General features: G+C 40.5%; 2 protein-coding genes across 9 annotated transcripts in view; both read left to right on the forward strand.

The window, feature by feature from the left end:
- trim36 (tripartite motif containing 36) overlaps positions 1-15,872 on the forward strand; it is a 32,705-nt gene extending 16,833 nt beyond the window's left edge. For all 8 annotated transcript variants that reach the window (XM_084945812.1, XM_084945811.1, XM_084945816.1 and 5 more), the window contains 8 exons: positions 1,067-1,204; positions 1,345-1,460; positions 2,518-2,639; positions 7,610-7,727; positions 7,819-8,024; positions 11,633-11,816; positions 12,035-12,148; positions 12,562-15,872. In XM_084945812.1, coding sequence (XP_084801938.1) covers positions 1,067-1,204; positions 1,345-1,460; positions 2,518-2,639; positions 7,610-7,727; positions 7,819-8,024; positions 11,633-11,816; positions 12,035-12,148; positions 12,562-12,931 — 1,368 coding nt within the window. In that variant the 3' untranslated portion in view covers positions 12,932-15,872. The remainder of the gene's footprint in view (positions 1-1,066; positions 1,205-1,344; positions 1,461-2,517; positions 2,640-7,609; positions 7,728-7,818; positions 8,025-11,632; positions 11,817-12,034; positions 12,149-12,561) is intronic.
- Positions 15,873-17,157: 1,285 nt separating this feature from the next.
- ccser1 (coiled-coil serine-rich protein 1) overlaps positions 17,158-20,763 on the forward strand; it is a 131,665-nt gene continuing 128,059 nt past the window's right edge. The window contains exon 1 of the mRNA XM_084946730.1: positions 17,158-17,379. The gene's annotated coding sequence lies outside the window, so the exon portion shown is untranslated. The remainder of the gene's footprint in view (positions 17,380-20,763) is intronic.

Below are 20,763 nucleotides of genomic sequence, written 5' to 3' on the forward strand. Positions count from 1 at the left end.
CTCACTCACTTACTTACATGTTAAAGATGCTGGGTTTGATTCTGGGAGGAGAGGAGAACTAATTTGGATCCTGGATAAATGGGGAAAGTTGCATCAGGAAGGCCATGTGGTGTAAAATCTGTGCCAAGTCAAACATGTAGATCTGGCCACTGTGGTGACCCAATGAGGAAGCAGCTGAAAGAATCTGTAACTCAGGATGGAATAAAAGGGCAGGTTATCACTATACTGCTTTTTATCACATTTATGAAGGTATTATGAACTTTGTTCACACTTTTAGCATTTCTCTAATCAGTTTGTGCCAATAAAGCTGCTCCTCCTCAAGAAGGAGGAGCAGCTTTCTGTCTAAACCTTTTGAATCTAGTCAAATTGATGTTATAACGCAAAACAAATGCATCTGTTAATTCCCGTTGATAGCTGCAGAGAACAAATTTTAATACGGCTCAGTCGAAAGCAGCCTGAGTCGAACAATTACAGTCTTTGTAAGAGTAAGCAGCATCATTGAACAAGCAGTATGCAAACCACACAAACAAGGAAACGCAGGATTTGGTTCCCTCACGCAAGTCTGGGTTTTTAGTGTCTCAGCTGGTTCCTCTTTTACTTTGATGTTGGTCATAGATGGCGAGCGCTCAACATACCCACGCTTTCAGTTTTGTAAAGGGCACTGGGTGTGTGAGCAATAGGTGATTGTTATGCTTTTAATTTTTCATTTTGCAATTGATGCTTCTGTCTCGTTGAGTATAAATGGGAGTGACTTTTATGTTGTTCAAAACTAAACAGGCCTTAATTCATTCATGTTTGCTACTTATGTGTCGAACAATGGCTTAGATGAGATGAGTTTAAAATGTTGAATGTCTGCAGCTGAATTACAATAAAATGAAATGCGTACTGTCAAGGTTCATTCAACAGTCTCGAGTGGAAAAAGTGAGGAATCGATGCCCACTGCTTTGTTTTAAATGATCATAGTGGCAATGACTTGCACTCTGGCTGGCTTAAAGAAATGTTTGATTATTGCATCTAATGAATACTGTTAGTTTAAGATGATGAGAAACTTGTCTTTTCCTTGAAGGAAAATGGCCAGTTAGCAGAGCGTCAAGCCAACGAGCACTTTGAGCGTCTGTTTGAGACTCTGCAAGAGAGAAAATCTGAGATGCTTAGGTCAATCGAGCAGTCTCGTAACCGTCGCATGGAGCAGCTCAGAGGCCAGGTGAGACTTTGATTTCTCTATCTCATGTGTCATATTTGCATGAAGTCCATAATAGATGTTTAAAAACTAGTCTGACTTCTCATGATGCTGTCACAATTGTAACAAACACTTATAACTGACTTATAAATGGTATTGCCCAGGTGGAGGAGTACCAAGGTATGCTGGAGAACAGTGGGTTGGTGGGCTATGCTCAGGAGGTGCTGAAGGAAACCGATCAATCCTGTTTTGTGCAGACTGCGAAGCAGCTGCATGTCAGGTATGCAAATTGGTGAGATTTATATCTATATTTCATCTGTAGAGAGATTCACGTCCCTTAGCAGGAGCACATGGAAAGGTTCAGTAACCAGAAAACTATCATTTTCACTACAGTCATCTGATAACATTTAGAAAAAAGTACAATAATAGAAATGATTTATAATGTAACAAAGCTTAGAGATGCAAATGGTGAGCAGTAAAAGCTGCCCGTATATAATCATCTGTATTATTCGTGAGGAAAGCTGCACTTTTGTGAAGGAATAGTTGAGCAGTGCACTTGAAGCAAATATGAGCTACAGAATTATGAAGTTAAATACTGTAAAAGTGATAATTAATGAATAAAGTAACCAAGTATACATTAATTTAAAAAATGAAGCTAAATATGATTGTTAGGGCTGTCCAACGATTACAATATTGAGTTGCACGACTGTGCATAGTTAATTAATCGCAAAAACTACAAATAACTTTAGTCTTGTCAAAGAAACCATCAGGCAGAGTTTGAAATCTGAACTGAATCATTACAGTTTTTATTCTTCTCTAGATGCCATAAGCAGGTTTTTGTCTATTTTAGATTTGGTTTATTTTTGTGCTGCATTCAATCAGATTAAATGTTTGACTAAAATGTGTCACAAAGCCACGTGTTACTGAGCCACAGGTTACCAAACTCAAGGACAGTTTAAAGAAGACTTGTGCCACAGTGCCAAGTCAGTGCTGTGTATCTCAGTATCCTCTCCTTTAAGCTCACTAATTGATCTCCTTGAGCAGCTTTTGTAAGCTAGAACCTTTTTCCCTTACAGACATGATAGGATGGTTTGTCCAGTTTACTCTTGACAAAGATTCAGCCTTTAATCCTTCATTGTGCTTATGAGAGACTGTATCAAATTGCCAGATGACCCCAGAGTACAGGACTGATTGAAAATACATTAGGGCAATGAAGGCACTCTGTCTGCTGTGAATAGTGTTGCTGTTTTGTGTCCTTACAGAAGTCTATAATTAAAAATCTTACCTTAATGATGAGGGGTTTTTTTTTTTTTGGTTTTTTTTTAATTATGTTTTAGGATCCAGAAAGCCACAGAGTCTCTGAGGACCTTTCACCCTGCAGCTGACCCCTGCTTTGATGAGTTTGTCCTGGACACGTCCAGAGAAGAAATGCTGCTTAAAGAGATGTGCTTTGGTGGAGGTAAATGATTTCAGAGTAAAGGCAACACTTGGGTTGGCAGAAATGTCATTTAATGAATCATTTCTGACTTAAACCCTGTTTCAGTTGACTTTGATGCACTAAAAGGTTAATCTGTTTACAGGATAGTTTGCAAATATTGTTTTCAGGGGTTTGGTGTGCTCAGTCAAACTCATTTCTGGAAAAACGGTGGGAAACAGCGAGCTTCTTGATCGTGCTCTGCTGGAAAAAGTGATCCCATCAGTTCATGAAAGAAAACATGGTGACATTTATGCTTCTATTCATCTGTGAGCATGAAGACCGGCTTTGTTTGTGGCTCCTCCAGATCATGGCAAAATGTGGCAATATGATGTAGAGCCCTGCCGTTGTATTTCCTTACAAATCAAGTTGGTTAAAACTTGAATAAGTTATTTTTGTTGTTGCATGCAGAGCCATTCAAACTGTGCTATGCTAAGAGGTCAGAGGTCATTTGTAGGCAACCAAAATGAGAGCCGTGACTACACAGATTGTGGATGTTGGTGGTTTGTTCTGGTCTGCTGATTTACAAAGGCGCTTACTCTGTCAGAAAGCTGCTCAGGTAGAAGTTTCCCAGGGCTGAGAATATATATGCTTTCTTAAATTGCATTGGCAACCTGCATTATTCTGACCTATTTCAGGTTTGTCTTCCCACAGCCTCAAAATAATGAGCAAACAGTAAGTCATAGCAGATTGATCTCAAAGCAAGACCATACCAGTGTTAAAGCACTCAAACAAAAAATGTCTAAAATATCTGATCAAGGTACGTAACTGTTCATTATCTAACAAGCTATGTGTACTTAACCTCTCTATTGATCTGAAAGATTTGTTTTTAAATCTGTTCACCAGTTTTGAGACTCAAAGGTCTGTGAAGGAGTGACCTGGATTATTTAAAGTGCATCCAGGTTATTGTGCAGGTTGCAAAAATGTCCTGCTAAGGAAATGCAAGTCATCACAAGCTCACTGAAAGGCCGGTCAGAGGCAACGCTAGAACCTTAAAAGATGATGCTCTTTGACATTTATCTGACACACAATATGTGAAGAAAAACTGGAGAAGCTACTCCGGCCTCAACTGCTACATCGAATCACACTCCAAACTCAAATTCTGGTTCAACCCCATACGTTTCAATCAGTCGTCCTAATTTATACAATTTACATCAGTATATCCAGAGATTTGAAAACGCAAAGGGGACATCTTTGGCTTCAATGCCTCCCTCGAACTGTCACTAAATCTGAAGGAATGGAAAAGTGACACGGGTGTCACCTAGGAACCCACTCTCCTGTTTATAAGAAGGCCCAGCTCCAGGCATTTGGCTCTAATCATAGACATGCCCAGGGAGACTAGTTGTATAATTGAAACAGCCTGTGTATCTGAGCAGTAAATGGTTAATAGACTGGTACTTGTATAACAGTTTTACTCGTACTGAAGACTAGAAGCACTGCAAACTTGCATTCTTTCAAATGACCTCTGGTTGGGCAGAAAAAGTACTTCATACGCTGCAGGAAGGAGCGCTTTCGCAGATCATTCATCCCAACAGCAGTTACTCTATAACTCCTCAATCACAATGTCATAAGTCACTGGACATTGTGGAGATCCACAGTCACCACTTCATGCATAATGGACCTTCTATGTGTATGGACATGTGCAGGTATATTTAGTGTGTAAGTGTGTGTACATGTCTATACTTATACATATCTATGACTTGCATAGGAATAGTAGTGGTAGAATAGTTATAACTTTATAGTTTATGTCTTGCATATTTCCACAACCATATCCATAATCACATACTGTATGCTACCGGTGTGTGTGTGTGTGTGTGTGTGTGTATATAGTGCATTATCTTACTTATTTTATATTTATTGGTATTTTATTTGTATGTTTTGTATGTTCCTTCCTTCTATCTATACCTGAGCTGAGGTAATGCAAAAATTTCCCCACCGTGGGATCAATAGTCTTATCTTATACCTGATGTCTCAGAAACATACTTAATAGTTTTTGTATGCATATAATCATCTCTGGTTCTGTCAACTTTACAACTAGCCACATTTTATTTATTTAAAAAGAAAAAAAAAAAGCAGCCATCAAAGTGCTCAGACTGCACAGACCAATAGCTGTTGTCATGGTAGCCAGCTCAGACGTTGTCTGACTTTCCTTAATGATCAAATTGGAGTTCAACACAGCCTTGTTGTGAGTCATGCTTTGACATTTGGCTCTGTTTGGGTGAGGCTCATTCCTCGTGCGCTTTACTTTCTTTAATCTAACTTGACAACTTAATACGTATTAGTGACTGAGAGAAGGTGGTATTGATATTCTCCACTGCATATAGTGATGGTTAGTTGTGACAGGACTTTCAGTCATAGTTATGCAGTGACACTTGATTGGTGTTTGAGGCCATCCTGAAAACTGATAGCAGTTATTTGACAAGCTGCTTCGGTGGCAGTAAAGGCTTTAGCTCAGACAAAGCGCTAGATAGTAAATATCGAGGGATTGAATGTTGATATTTATAGACAGCACTGAGGTCTCTCTGTGCTGTTCAGTGAAACGGCAACTGAACATTATTATTTAGTGCAACTAAATAGCTGGCAGTTGTTCCAGTGACCGTTGGTGACATGAATTTGTGATTATGGGCTTTTGTTACTGCACTGAAGAGCAGCCCCGCTTGGTTTGTTGAAAATCAGTGATGTGAGACGTCTCAAAGGCTACCGCTGGCTCGGTGTAGACACTGAAGGAAAATGGTCTGTTTTTCTGTGACTGATGAAGAACGGTTGGATAACGATCTAGTTATTATCTCCTCTATAATCTGATTACGGGCCAGCTTTAATTTACTGTGGTTAAAAACGATGGATGCATAAAAAAATGTGTAGGAAAAGGTTTCTGTACAAAGGCCACAAGAGCAGAGAGCTGTGGATTCTGTTTTTTTTACAGGAGTATAAAGGGGGGGAAGGTAATGCTGCTGGAAAACCTTTTCTTTTTGAATAGTCAATGAAGCTGTTTAAAGACTTAAGCGAGTTTATATTTTTAAAGAAGTTACTTGCTTAGTCCTCGGCTTGATTTTAAAAACGTCCTTTAAATTTCAGATTTGACTTTCTTTGTATAAAGTGTTGCCTGTGTAGCAGTGATGCATTTTCTTTTTTAGAAAAGTGCTGCATGCAGCAGTTTGGCGGCAGCCTTTAATCTAAAGGATTGCAGGAGCCAGCTTAGGCCAAGCCCATGAGATAATAAGCTGTGAGTGCGCCTGTATACTGCAGTAATTACATTTAAGGAGGTTAAAAAATGACTGCATTATTGGTGGATCCTCTCCCTCATCCTTGTACTGTACTTGACTGCGTTTTTAAAAACTTGAGGCTGACCCCAAGTGTTTTTTGTTCAGTGCTTGTGTCTTGTCCATGTTTTCTAGTGCACTCGTCATCCTTTGGATAACGATGCGTTTGTGCTCACTCCTTTTAACCCAGCTATGGCCATACTGTGGCGTACGAACCCCCCCCCCCCCCCCCCCCCAAAAAAAAAAGCTCTGCTTCTCAAGAGGATGTGAAAGACTGCTTTGTCTCAAGTGTAAATGCCCATTTGTGGAGCTGTTGAAAGTCCAGTACAGGGAGCAGGGGAATGATAAAGAATATGAGTCAGAGCAGCTCCCTGCAGTGTAAGCTGTAATGTACATGATCAATAGTGTTTTTCTTCCGAATCACTGAACGAGGGCTTCCTGCTGAGTTGGGTGGCTGACTGCCCCGTTTGGTCCTCACTTGTTTGAACAGGTGAAAACATAAAACTTTATTTGTCAGGGTAGCAGATGGCTTTTTTTTTTTTTTTTTTTTTTTTTTTAAATCAAAGAGGGCCTGTGGTGGTTACTCTTTACTTTCCCTGGTTAATGCTAATCTACATTAAGAACTCTTAATACATTGTGCTTTCAGATTACACAAGCTCATAAAGGAGAGCTGCCTGGGAGAAGTAAATTGGAGACTCGGGATTAGCCAAGTGACTTTGAAAGCTTAACAGCAGTGGTGACACTGGTCAGTGAGGGGAATCTACTATTGTGGGGAAAAGATGGCAAAAATGGGAAGGATTGGTTATATTTTTCCCCTTCTAGTTTTCAAAGGGATGAGGGGAACTCTCACTGGGAGGATGATGGAAGTATACAGAGAAATGCTTTGATCTTGGAGAGGAGCTGTGACCTACATGGTTGCAGTAATTTGATTGTTTCTGGAGGAAAAAAATTAGCTGAGGAGTGTAACTGAGGGAATCCTTCAAGGGGTTTGTCCTCTAGCATAAGCCAGAGGCAGTTAATATGTAGGTGAATGTAAAGCCATGGAGAGATGGGTTAACAACACAAGCAGGAAATTGAAATGACTGTTGAGAAAATGGATGGGAAGAAACAAAGTGCAGTAAAGGAAAGAGGCTGAGTTGGGTGTAAGTGCATTTCCTGGCTGTGAGTCTGGGAAAAACTCTTAAGCTTCATTATGCAAGATAGTCCATTGTCCTGAGTGGGTAGTCTTGATCCTGACAAAGCTAATCTTAGCTATACTTGCATTGCTTCATTTGCTTAAGCCCAAGCTATGTAGCTGAAATACAGGGCTCAGCATGATTAGAATGCAAGTAATTTGGCTGCTATTGCTGTGTATTTTTTTTTTTTTTTTCTTAAATTCATATGCGTCTTTCATCTCTTTAGGTGACTGTAAGTTGCTGTTATATAAATAAAATTGAATGGTCTGTTGTCTTGCAAATCCTAAATCTTCCAGAACTACTGTCTGCCATGTGAGATTTGTTTTTAAATTTGGACAAAACAAGCTCTTCCCCAGATTTGTCATTGTTTTGAAAATCTTCATAACAGATGTTAAATGCTATATTTTAGAGGCTTTCCTGGTTGCAGTTTGTTTACTTGTTTGGCCTTAGTTGTTGTTTCACCTGATTATACTGACTGGTTCCTTTGCTCTATTCTTTACACTTTCTTCCTCTTCTCCAGTTCCAGACCCACCTCTGATTGACCTGTCCAATAGCAGAGTCTATAATGAGGCCTCAATCTGCTGGAGGCTCTCTGATGACCACCTACCTACTGATCACCACATGCTTGAGTACCGCAGGTGAGTGCAAGCATGACTTTGGGAGTAGAGGGATGTGTAGCGCCACGGATGAGTTACAGATACTTGAAGGAAAAATATAATTTTTCTCCAGACTTGGAGGCCCAGGCCAGTCCCCATCCCAGGAAGACGGTGAGGACAATGGTGTCTGGAGGGCCACAGACAGAGTGTACGGCCCCAGCACCGTGGTGTGTGACCTAGAGCCTGACAGTCTGTACTCCTTCAGAGTACGAAGCTGCAGGAACTCCATGTTCAGCCCCTACAGTCCTGAGGTCACCTTCCACACGCCACCTGCACCCGGTAAGCCTGAGACGCATGATTTATTCCAATCAGTTAAAAATTAGTTGCATTTCCCCTTCAATCCTGTGTTGGTTCTTCTGCTGGAGACAGAAGAGTAAAAGTGTTAAAGAATGGGGTGACTTACTCAATTTAAGCTGTTGTTTGTTGTTGATGCTGAGCTCATTAATGACTTGCCACGCTGACTACTGGAGGACCAACCCCTGTTATTGGGCCTCTTTCTGGCAGCAGCTAAGCTTTTTCTATCCCCTCTAGTTCTCAAAGCACGTCTGTGCTGAATGCTATGCTTGACTTTAGGGAGACTATAAAATGATGGATGCTCCACTGTTTTTAAAACATTTTTGAATTTCCTTACAGCATGCAGGATGGAGGTAATGAAGCAGAGTGGTGGTGTAGTTTATCACCATAGTAATGGCTTTTGTTTGAGATTGCTGAAACCAATATAGCTTTTGTCTGTGTACGTGGGAGTGGATGGCATACAGCATGTCAGCTTGGAGAAGAAACCTGCAGTTGCATCTGTTGCTGGCATTCTTAAGCTTTCCTCAAAGATGCAAGGTGGAATTCATTAAAAAGGATTATCATTTCCAGCCATCTGCTGGGCTTGAATTCAAATGGAGCCTTCCCAGTAAGGGACTGTATCACTTTGATTTACATCCTGCTTGGAAGGTGTTAGTCTCCTCACTTTGGGCTGTTTTCTCTGGGTGTATGCTCGAATTTCAGGAGTCAAGAGGTTTGCAGAGCCTTTTTTGTAACGAGTCATCCTTAAAATCTGAAAATCTCCAGGCTCCACCACTCTGTCATGCCAGGAGCCTGTATCAAAATCAGCTGTAAACATGTTGCATCCCCCTGTGATCTGATAGGCCTGCGTTTTGATTTGCGGATAAGTGTTGTTATTTGTGGTGTTTTGTTGTGCGATCGGAGCGTCCACATTCCTGTGCTGTCTGGTTTGTGTGAGTCCAAATGGATGGACTCTGTGTGCGTCAGTAATGAGGTGGAATTTCAAGCAAGGGAGGCAAAAATGCAAAAGACAAAACCTACACCCTTGTAGCTCCTGCAAGGAGCTGTTTATGATGTAACAGCTTCAGTTTAAGACAGCCTGATGTTCCTATGAGATGCTAACACTCTGCCCCCAGCCAAGCAGGTGACTGACATGTCAAACATTGACATGTTAAACTTTGCCTGTTCTAAGCGCTCATAAGTTGATATTTACATGACATCTTAACCAAAAGGACTGCATAAATGTCTAGCTAGCCTGAATTTGATTTAAAATGATTATTAAAAAATGGTTACCTGGAAACTAATTTCAAGCTGCATAAATTGTATGAGCTATCGTTTCTTTAAAGATTTAATAAATGGATGGTAGCATCCATGTTTTATTAGGAATTTTGAATAATGCTTCCATCCAGTGTTGTTCCTATTTGCCCCCTGGCTGTGGCAAGAAAAATGCAGACGGGCCTGTCGGACATCTAGCTTCAGGAGCAAAAGCATAAAATATCTGTAAACCAATGACATGATTGTTGTTCTTAGCAAACCTGACTTGTCAGTATTTTTTACCTGGTTACTCATCAGTGTTGCATCATATTTTTAAAGAAGGATGAGCAATTGACACCAGTTACAGAACCTCTGCTTATTAATAAAAATTATTTACTTATGTTGATTTATGATTCAACTGTTTAGTGAGATCAGGGAAACCTTAGACCCACTGATACCCAGATTGATAACAAACATAAAAATAATAATAATAATTTGGTCATTGATTGGAAGTAGTAGAAATAAGTTTTTACATTTTTACTTAACTGAGTTTTCTAATTAAATCAACTTGGGAAAAATAAGAAATCCAGTCTGAGACATGGGTTCTTGCACCTGCCTTATGTATCGAGGGAGTTGCAGCTGTTATGTTCTGCAATATTTCCTCCGTATCTTCCACTAAAACTGTACTTAAAATATTCTGCAGATCCCAAATCATGAGGACAGCACAAACGGTTTCCTTAGAAATTGTATGGACAAGCACAAAGCATATTGGCCCTTTTTTTTTTTTTTTTTTTTTTTTTCCCCTCTCCCCCTCCCCATTATGGGGTGCTGCATTCTTTAGGGCTGGAAGAACAGATGGTGGTTTCAGAATCTGGGTTAGAGAAGGTGTGGAGAAAAAAAAAAGAAAAGGATTTGTACAAATGGTTAAAGATGACCATTTATGTCAGACAAATTCCTCAAACCCCCACCTCTATATCTGCATGTGAACATGTTGTTTTTTTTGGTTGTTTGTGTGTTTGTTTGTTTGTTTTTCCTTCCCCCCCCCCCCCCCCCCCCCCCCCCCCCACAGTCTTACACTTTTGCATGATGTCACATTCATTGTTGACGTTACAGTACAAATAGTTGCTGAGGACTTGTAATACCGCAGTCAAATTTAACAGATGGTCTCCTGATGCTTCTGACTCATGCATCCAATGTCTGGAGGGAAAAGTCACCCTGTGTCACTGTGTATGTGGAATCAGTAGTTCAAATGATGTCAGATGTAAATGTCTGATATCATGTTCCTTTTCCTGTGTGTGTAATGGATGTATAGTCTACGGACTGTCTTTAGTTTTTACCCCTCAGCCATTAAAGGCTGATGTGGTATTGCAGTCGGTGGATGGGTGGGGAAACATGGACACTCAGGTTTGTGAATGCGATAACTTGAAAATGAAGCGACATAGAACCTTTTTATAAGTTGATACCGTGGGCATTTCTATTGAAAGTCTTGGGCAAATCTGCATCTCAGTGAACTTGGGGCTAAGGTCAGATGTTTAGAATCTGAAAGTTTAGTGAATGCGATAACTAGACAAGGATTTCACCTAGGGGTTTGAACTTTTGGTGTATAACCCTTTAGTGGAATTTCTTGGATGTCAGGGTGCACAGAGAATATTGAAGTCTTTATATAAAATCTAAAGAATGGAAACAGCTCAGGTCACTTTGCATACATATTTCAACATCAGCGATACAAAGTTTATCATACTCGAAAATGGGAATCTACCAGCTTGTGTGCAATATTTGAAACAAATGCAAAGCTAAATAAGACTGCATCGTTGTCTTTTCACACATTGGGTTAGCTTATACGAATATGATCATCATGCCCTAGTTGTTTAAAGGACTTCCCTAGACGCATGCTAATTAACTAGGTCTTCCCCAGTGTAGGCCTCAGATTGCAGAGAATGGCTGAGTGAACCGGCATAATCATGTTAGCTTGTATGTATCCTGGTGCATGGTAATCATGGCCTTTGTCCTTCAGACTATTTATAGAATACATTTGCAGCCAGATGAGAAATATAGGACATGGTTTCATTAGACTTCTCTCTGTCATGGTGTTATGATGATGGTGGTACTTGTAGTTCTTTATGTACATTTTAGGATTGTGTTATAGCACCCTCTTGTGTCAGTCTTTGTCACTTACCCAGTAACAGAATAGAGAAAATATTCCCTTTTACGTGAGCTAAATGCTCAATAAGGACTCTTCTTCTGAAACTGGGTCTGTTTGTCCCATTCATATTTCTGATTTCCATGTACTCTTCTCCTCTTTGTTCACCCTTTTTATGTCCCACTTATCTAATTCTTCTATTCTGTCTTTTTGCATGCAGTGTTTGGTTTCCTGTTCAGTGACAAGTGTGGATTCAGCACGGAGAGGCTCATTCTAAATAAGAGACGGGATACTGTGGAGAGCGTAGCCGGCATGGCCTTCCTGCTCGCAGCCGAACGTGTGCAGACAGGCAGCTACATCGGACTAGATTACATAATTGGGGACACGGGCATCTCTCAGGGAAGGTATGCAAAACACAAACGACCAACACTGGGACTTGATACAAAAATCTCACTGAGCAGTAGATTTTGTTTCGTCAGTGCAAAGTAGGTTTAATTGTAAGATTTTCTGCCAGTTCCCAGGTTTGGTACAAATGAGCCCATTAGTGAATGAATGGGCAAACTGGTCATCATAACCTCCTCTTTCTGAGGTGAAAAAAATGCATTTTTATTTTTTTTTGCAGACATTACTGGGCCTTTAAGGTGGAACCATACTCCTACATGGTTAAAGTTGGCGTGGCCTCCGACACAAAGCTGATTGAATGGTTTCACAATCCGAGAGATACCAGCAGCCCAAGGTATGTGCAGCCATATTCCCCCCCCCCCCCCCTTATGTTGCTATAATCTATAGGCATGTGGTCTACAGGTGACAAATCTAACCATAACAAATGCAGTATAGCGCCAAGTGTATTTGAGCCATACCTAATCCTGTGATGTAAGAGAACCAGTATAAACTCTTAAAGAGCTCATTGAGACGAAGCTTGGCCTTTTCAGCAAATTAGCCCATGTAAAGGAGAACATTACATAATGCAAATAAATTTGACTTCCATGTGACGCATGCAAATTGATAAGGACCAGGCAGTGTTCAGACAATGCTTAGATGTTTCCTCCAGATCAATTGCCTGAAATTCATAAGTTCATCTAATAATAAAGTTCTGCATAAACTTTCCAAGTGCAAAACAAATCTTTACCGCTACCTTCCTTTTACCAGGTATGACCACGACAGCGGGCACGACAGCGGCAGTGAAGATGCATGCTATGAGCTCTCCCAGCCCTTCACCCTCGTCACCTTGGGCATGGGCAAACTCATCATCCCGAAGGCTTCTTCGTTGTCTAGCTCTTCCACAGCAAACGCACAGTCAGCTGACCCCGGCAGCCGCATCCTTCCTATGCCCCAGCGCTTGGGCGTATGCCTTGATTATGACGCGTGTCGAGTGTATTTTTACGACGCCGACACCATGAGGTGCCTTTACGAGAGGCAGGTGGATTGTTCGGGAACAATGTATCCGGCTTTTGGCCTCATGGGCAGCGGCAAGGTTCAGCTGGAAGAGTTCCTAACCAGTAAGAGACTGGCCTTCTAAGGAGTGCATTAAGCCTGGAATCCATTTCATTTTTAGTGTGTTCTGGGAAGAGCAGGTTTTATTGACAGGGTGATGGAATACAATTCAGACCATTTTTGAAGGTCAAATCAGGCAGATGTGATTAGGGCACTTGGTCCTAATGTGGAAATGGGATCCCTGCCAGGGACTGGCCCTTTTTTTTTTTTTTTTTTTTTTTTTTTCCCCCAGTATTGGCATGTATAAAGTATTACCCACACTAAGATAATGACGCTGAATATCAGTGTCTGCATAAAGGTCTTCGGTAGTCCGTATAGATGTAAAAGGTCTTCTCTATATACCAAAGTCTCTGGATCTGGTAATTGTATTGGACCTGGTTTTATGATGAACTGCTCAAACTGAGTCTTTTAACATTAAACGCCTTCGATCTTCCTTTCCTTATTTTTTTTTTTTCCTTTTTTCAGGTTTCAGTTTAAATAGTGTTTGTTTCAATTAGTGGGTGGTTTGTATTTGCTTGTTTTCTGTAACCATTTACGTTAAGGTAGCAGCATAGGTGTAGATATATTAGTGGACCTGAGAGCCTTGTAGCTGACTGAAGCTAGCAACTTTGTGCCTTTTTTTTTTTTTTTTGGAAATGGATGAATTCTCTCTAGCAACCAGATGTTGACATTAAATACTGGATGTGAGGATTTAGTGTAGGTACAGAGGTACAGTTGGATCAGACACTGGCCTCATAGATATTAGGACTTATTTACTCTTTGTCACAAACGCTACTCCTCCTCACACTTATGTTTAGCTGTTTTTGCACAATAAAATGAGTCTTGCACAATAAATTTTAGTCTTCACAGCTGGATCACTACTTAGTTAGCGTAAACGTTGCCGATATACAGCTATCAGTACACTCTCACAGCTACCTTCACTAACAGATATAAACCCTGGAGTATTTACTGTGATTTGAGACTTTTTGTGTTTCCTGTTGTTTTTTTGGTTTTTTTTGCTTTCACTTCTGTTGCACAGCACAATTTGAATTTAAACACCATAAAACTGTCAAGGTATCAGAACACCAGGTGCTTACTGTTTGACAGCTGCAAAGTCACAAATGGCTCTTCACCACTGATGCAGTGCCAGTTCTACTTTGGTGCTTTTGAGAACCAGCATAAGCTTTGACAGGTTTGATGCAAATGTTGCATGGCATTACATAAAAGTTGGGGGTCTTTTTTTCAGCCTACATCTGTGAATCACCTAACTTTCTTGCAGTAGTGCCTTTTGTAGCCACTTACTATGGATCCAAACTTGGCTAGCTTTTAGGACCCAGTAGTGCTGTCTAACTCAAAGGCATGGAGCTAGTTGTAGACTAGGCACTGCTTTGGTGGAAATAAAGCATATTAGCCAAAGCTTTTTTTGGTTCTGGTGCTGACTTGATTGCAACCCACGTCTTTGTGGCCTCACAGCCTTTAGTTTCAGAAAAAAAAACAGACCTAGCTCTTCAGGTTCTTACAAAGTGCTATCACAAATTGCACTGTTTAGTAGCTATGCTGTGTAGCATGTGTCGCTATCAGACGCCAGAGTGGCTGATTGGTTTTTCTTTTTTTCAAAGAGCACACTAGACTGTTCAATAGGAAACCACATTTGTTTTTTGTATACACGCATACTGTATGTGGTTGCACCTGGGTTTTCTTGTACATGTGTATATATATTTTGATTTCTGGAGGGTTAGGGTCGTCGGTGTGTGTGCGTTTTCTCAGGTTTCTGGCCTCGATTGAGGCTCAATGCTACCTACCTCTGTCCATCAGGCCTGGAAAACCTTAACTACTGTACCTTTCCTTACAGAAACTAGTTTGATTTGATTTACAGCTGTCCACCTAACAGTGCAGTATCTGCCTTCTCTTTCATGTCACGTAATAAGCTGATTGCTTGTGTTTGCTTTTTAATTCCATGTACAGTTTAATCCAGAGTATATTATTTTGGGTGAAATAAAGTACACAAATGTTCATATAATCGGTTGGTGTTTTGCTTGTAGATCACTTTTAATGGAAATTACTGTAAGCAGATGTTACCTGGTTCAGTTGCCTTTTTTGGGAGACATTCTTGTTTTGGGTCTTAAAAACATGAAATTTGCTCTTAATTTTATCTGGATAGAAATTTTTAGTCTCAAGGTGAAATATTTAACTTCTCTTATGGTGCAAAGTTTTATTTTATTTTTTAAAAATTCCCCCCCTTACATGTTTATTTTCACTTGAGTCCTCAACATCTTTGTAAAACACTTCTATGCATTTATGAATTGGCAGTGCAGCTTTTATGTTTTATTTCCATCACAGAATGTATTCTTAATCACAGAACAAACTGAATGTCTTCAGGTTCTTAATTTTTCCTGAGTATGTAGTTGTTCCACTTGAGGGTCACAGCACACTCATGTAGTTTATAGCATCCTGATACAAGACCTGTAATCGCAATACCACAGCTGACTCTACATTAAACTGCATCCTAAATAAGATTTTCTTTTTGCTTACAAATTTAGAACCAAATATTTTTGAAGGCTGGCTCTCAATCTAATTCCAAGCTAGCACTTTAAAAATCTGTAGCATGTCAGCAAATGTTTGGCTCTGTGTGTGTATAATGGGTGTGCAATATTATTACTAAATGGGCTGCAGAACTGAAGAGAACACTGAAATTTGCACTGCTAACATTTTCTAGGTTACTTTTGTGGTTTTAAAAAATTGGGCTTTAGCTTGATGCAAAGTAAATGTTGAAACTTTCTTTTGTAAGTGCAACACTGAGATTTTCTATCCTGTATATCGGTGACAGTGCATTTCTTTAGAGAACTGTATGTGGTGTGTAAATGGTGGATTTCTGTGTGTACCACGTTAAAGATTTGTCAGTATACTTTGCTCTGATTCATGTAAAGGCTACACTTTAATTTCTTGTGTGGGGATTTCATGAAATAAAGGTAGTGTTTTTAAAAGCAGTTTTTCTTGTGATCTTGTTTATGTATTTATACAGCTGTGTGGTTACTTTTGTGTGTATTACAACTGCTGAATGAATCGAACACTGTCCCAGTTACCAGACTTAAAATGTTTGTCAGCATCATCACAAGCCCGGTTACAGTTAAGTCTTCATACTTGAACATAAAATCTTGTTTGCAGTATGATTGTAGTCTAGATATAGTATGCATTGCAATCAACATTTGAGACTGAACCACAGCATTTGGATAGTAGGGCCAGAATATGACAAACTTGAAACTATGGATCCATCATGCTCGTTGTGTTGGGGTTTCTCGGTCCACTTTGGGCCCTTGGTATCAGCTAAACATCACTTAGACACAACAGTCTTCAGAGTGTTATTGCTGACAATATTTCCGTCTTTATGGCCACATTTTAACCATTTTCTGATGTGTACATTTAATTTTAGCTTTGTGACAGAAACTTAGATGAAACTGGTTTCTTGAACGTGAAAATGAGGTAGCTGTACTCGAATGGCCTCCAGTCTCCAGATCTGTCCAACAGAGCACCTTTGGAATGTGGTGGAACGGGAGATTAACATCATACGTGTGCAGCCGACAGATCTGCAGCAACTGTGCGCTGCTGTCATGTCAGTATGGACCAAAATCTCTCAAGGAATGTTTCCAGCACCTTGTTGAAGGTACACCACAAGAAATTAAAGAAGCTCAGAAGGTAAAAAAAAAAGTGTAACCCAGTACTAGCAAGGTATGTGTCAGAGCCAGCATGTGTGAATCCTTTTGATAACCTGCACACTTTGGCCCACCCCTGATAATAATAATTTATCAGCTCATTCTCCAGTATCTAACAGTTTCACTTCTGAATTTTCAAGCAGGGCTGTATCCAAAAATATACTGAAAATATATTTTTAGTGGCCTTTACCCTCATTTCGAAATGCTTTATTTTGTAAACGTCGTGCATTTCTCTTTTTTTCAGTCTTTTCTTTTGTCTTATCTGTGCAATGATACTCCAATTCCCATGTGTCAGCAATAATAAAATTAGAAAAACAAAACATAGCCTTCACATTTTAGCACACAAAAAATAACAAGTAGTCATTTAGGAAACCAGAACCCTGCAATCCTGGTATTTAGTGGTTTCTGACTATAAGGACACACGTCAGGATTTTCTCTCTTTCTTGTGGTTGAATTCGCCAAAGAAAGACTGAATCGTCCAATCATCCACCTGCAGGAGGATGCTGGTCTGTGAGGGTATTGGAGGAGGAGGAGGAGGAGTACGGACGTCACGTTGTCCACGCTCGCTGCCCGTCGTCGCAACGCGGAAGCGACGAACGAGGAAAGGGCGAATCCACGTCACTGAGGTGTCATATTGGCGTCAGTGCAACACAAGGTGCTACCTATCCCAGATATTTTCATTCATGTAGGTTATAATAACTCGTATGAGCACAAAGCAAAGGTATATCCATCTGTTTGTGCGCCGGAGGGGGGCCTCGGTGGAGACTCCGGGATTCCTCTGAAGGTAAAATACGCACATTTGTGTGTTTGTCCGCTACCTGCTAGCCAGCCTGACCGGAACCACCGGACGGAGCCTGCCGCTGTATTTCCCCCGGACACCGCTGACCATTGCGGAGTAGAGAAAGCGATTCCCACTGCTTTACCGATTCAGCGTCGTGGTGGCGATTAGCGCCAGCACTTCAGTCTCCCGGTCTCGGTTAGCTAGTCGGGATTTAAGGCTTCACAAGCATTAAGAGGGTTGTTGACGTTTTCGGTTTGACAGTTGTCGGCGCCCCGCTGAGGACCTGCTGGCTTCACTCATTTACATCCACAATTCTTATCTTAATGCAAATAATTTACAATCAGAAGCAGCTGCAGGCTGATTCACGGGCACAATAATAAATGAGCAGGGTCCTCTGAGCAGTTGTGAGAAGTGCAGGTTAAACTGTAACTACAGACGCCGAGGCCCATTCATTGTTGTGATTTTGAGCCCATCATCATCATCACCAACAGATCTAAGAAGCATGTAATTCAGCAGAAGCTTAAAGGACCACAGCATTCATTGCTGGAGCTCATGAAAGCAGTTGTGAAATGCCTCCTGTGGCCTCAGGGTTATCTAACATCGCTGCTTCACGTTAATAGAAGCCTTATTATTGTGCGTGGTTGGCACACAGCGATGGTCTGTGTTGGCAGATGGAAAAATGCTTATTTTGGCATGATGTGCAGCACTGTTTACAACAGTATTTTGTGATCATGGCTCCAGTGATCCCGGTGCAGTGTATCACACTCCTATAAAAATGTATGTAATAGAGTGTAAGTGTGTTGCGGCTGAACTGCTGGATATTACAGGGTTATTAAAGTGTTATAAGTTGCTTGTGAGTGACACAGTTATAACATCATTCTGTTGCTGTTCATTCTGTCAATCTGTTTGCTCACATATTACTTCTATGCGTCATTAATCCTTCAAGTTTCCTATATGTATCCCGTTTCTCTCTAATGTTACTTCTGCTGTGATTTAAAAAAACGTAGTTGCTTTTAAGAACCATCCACATGCTTATTTGAGTTTGCATTCTATCCACGATACACTCAGAAGTCTTCCCTATTTAAACATGTACTGTCCAAATATCAGGCTGACGTTTATATAACAAGTTGCTTAGTTTATGTTAGGATATGTTTGCAGACTGCACTTTTTCTCCACATTCAATTCAATTCAATTCAATTCAATTTTATTTATATAGCGCCAAATCACAACAAAAGTCGCCTCAAGGCGCTTCATAGATACAGAGAAAAACCCAACAATCATATGACCCCCTATGAGCAAGCACTTTGGCGACAGTGGGAAGGAAAAACTCCCTTTTAACAGGAAGAAACCTCCGGCAGAACCAGGCTCAGGGAGGGGCGGCCATCTGCTGCGACCGGTTGGGGTGAGAGAAGGAAGACAGGATAAAAGACATGCTGCGGAAGAGAGACAGAGGTTAATAACAGATATGATTCAATGCAGAGAGGTCTATTAATACATAGTGAGTGAGAAAGGTGACTGGAAAGGAAAAACTCAATGCATCATGGGAATCCCCCGGCAGCCTACGTCTATTGCAGCATAACTAAGGGAGGATTCAGGGTCACCTGGTCCAGCCCTAACTATATGCTTTAGCAAAAAGGAAAGTTTTAAGCCTAATCTTAAAAGTAGAGATAGTTTCTGTCTCCCGAATCCAAACTGGAAGCTGGTTCCACAGAAGAGGGGCCTGAAAACTGAAGGCTCTGCCTCCCATTCTACTTTTAAATACTCTAGGAACAACAAGTAGGCCTGCAGAGCGAGAGCGAAGTGCTCTAATAGGGTGATATGGTACTACAAGGTCATTAAGATAAGATGGGGCCTGATTATTTAAGACCTTGTATGTGAGGAGCAGGATTTTGAATTCAATTCTGGACTTAACAGGAAGCCAATGAAGGGAAGCCAAAACAGGAGAAATATGCTCTCTCCTTCTAGTCCCTGTCAGTACTCTTGCTGCAGCATTTTGGATTAGCTGAAGGCTTTTCAGTGAGTTTTTTGGACATCCTGATAATAATGAATTACAGTAGTCCAGCCTGGAAGTAATAAATGCATGAACTAGCTTTTCAGCGTCACTCTGAGACAGGATATTCTAATTTTAGAGATGTTGCGCAAATGGAAGAAAGCAGTCTTACATATTTGTTTAATATGTGCGTTGAAGGACATGTCCTGGTCAAAAATGACTCCAAGGTTCCTCACAGCGTTACTGGAGGCCAAGGTAATGCCATCCAGAGTATGAATCTGGTTAGATACCATATTTCTAAGATTTTCAGGGCCGAGTACAATAACCTCAGTTTTATCTGAATTAAGAAGCAGAAAGTTAGCGGCCATCCAGGTCTTTATGTCTTTAAGACATTCCTGCAGTTTAACTAATTGGTGTGTGTTATCTGGCTTCATGGACAGATAGAGCTGGGTGTCATCTGCATAGCAGTGAAAATGTATGCTATGTCTTCTAATGATGCTGCCTAAGGGAAGCATGTATAATGTAAACAGAATTGGTCCTAGCACTGAACCCTGTGGAACTCCATAATTAACCTCAGTGTATGAAGAGGACTCTCCATTTACATGCACAAATTGGAGTCTATTAGATAGATATGATACAAACCACTGCAGTGCAGTACCTGTAATACCTACAGCATGTTCTAATCGCTCTAATAGGATATTATGGTCAACAGTATCGAACGCTGCACTGAGGTCTAGCAGGACAAGCACAGAGATGAGTCCACTGTCAGAGGCCATAAGAAGATCATTTGTAACCTTCACTAAAGCTGTTTCTGTGCTGTGATGAGCTCTGAAACCTGACTGAAACTCTTCAAATAAACCATTCCTCTGCAGATGATCTGTTAGCTGTTTGACAACTACTCTTTCAAGGATTTTTGATATGAAAGGAAGGTTGGAGATTGGCCTATAATTAGCTAAGATGTGCCCTGGCTTGTGGGAAAGAGGTGTGTGCGTTTATTAAATATTATCAACACAGACCGTCAGAAGAAGCTAGATGAGATAGACTGATAAAAGACTAGTTATAACCTTGGCTGTATCACTAGATTATTTGTAATGTAGCACTATAGCTTGTAGTTCAAATCCAGTAGTATTTCTGTTTTTCAGCATAGAGGTATTTGCTAAAAAATATGGGAATGTTTTTCTTTGATAACACTGTCTACAGCAGCATTGCAGCCAGCTTACTCCTTCTATGAAAACACACGTTTTTCAAATAGCACTCCTTCCCTGCAATCTTTCATTACATTGAATAGAAGAGTATGGTTTGCATTAACTCTAACATGTGGTTATGGTTTTGAAAATGATCGCACCCAGAACCTGTTTTATAGGAAACACCCATTTTTCACACCCTATACACACCTA

Source organism: Perissodus microlepis, chromosome 12 (assembly GCF_051167445.1).
Source record: "Perissodus microlepis isolate ML-2025 ecotype Zambia chromosome 12, ASM5116744v1, whole genome shotgun sequence".
Lineage (NCBI taxonomy): Eukaryota > Metazoa > Chordata > Actinopteri > Cichliformes > Cichlidae > Perissodus > Perissodus microlepis.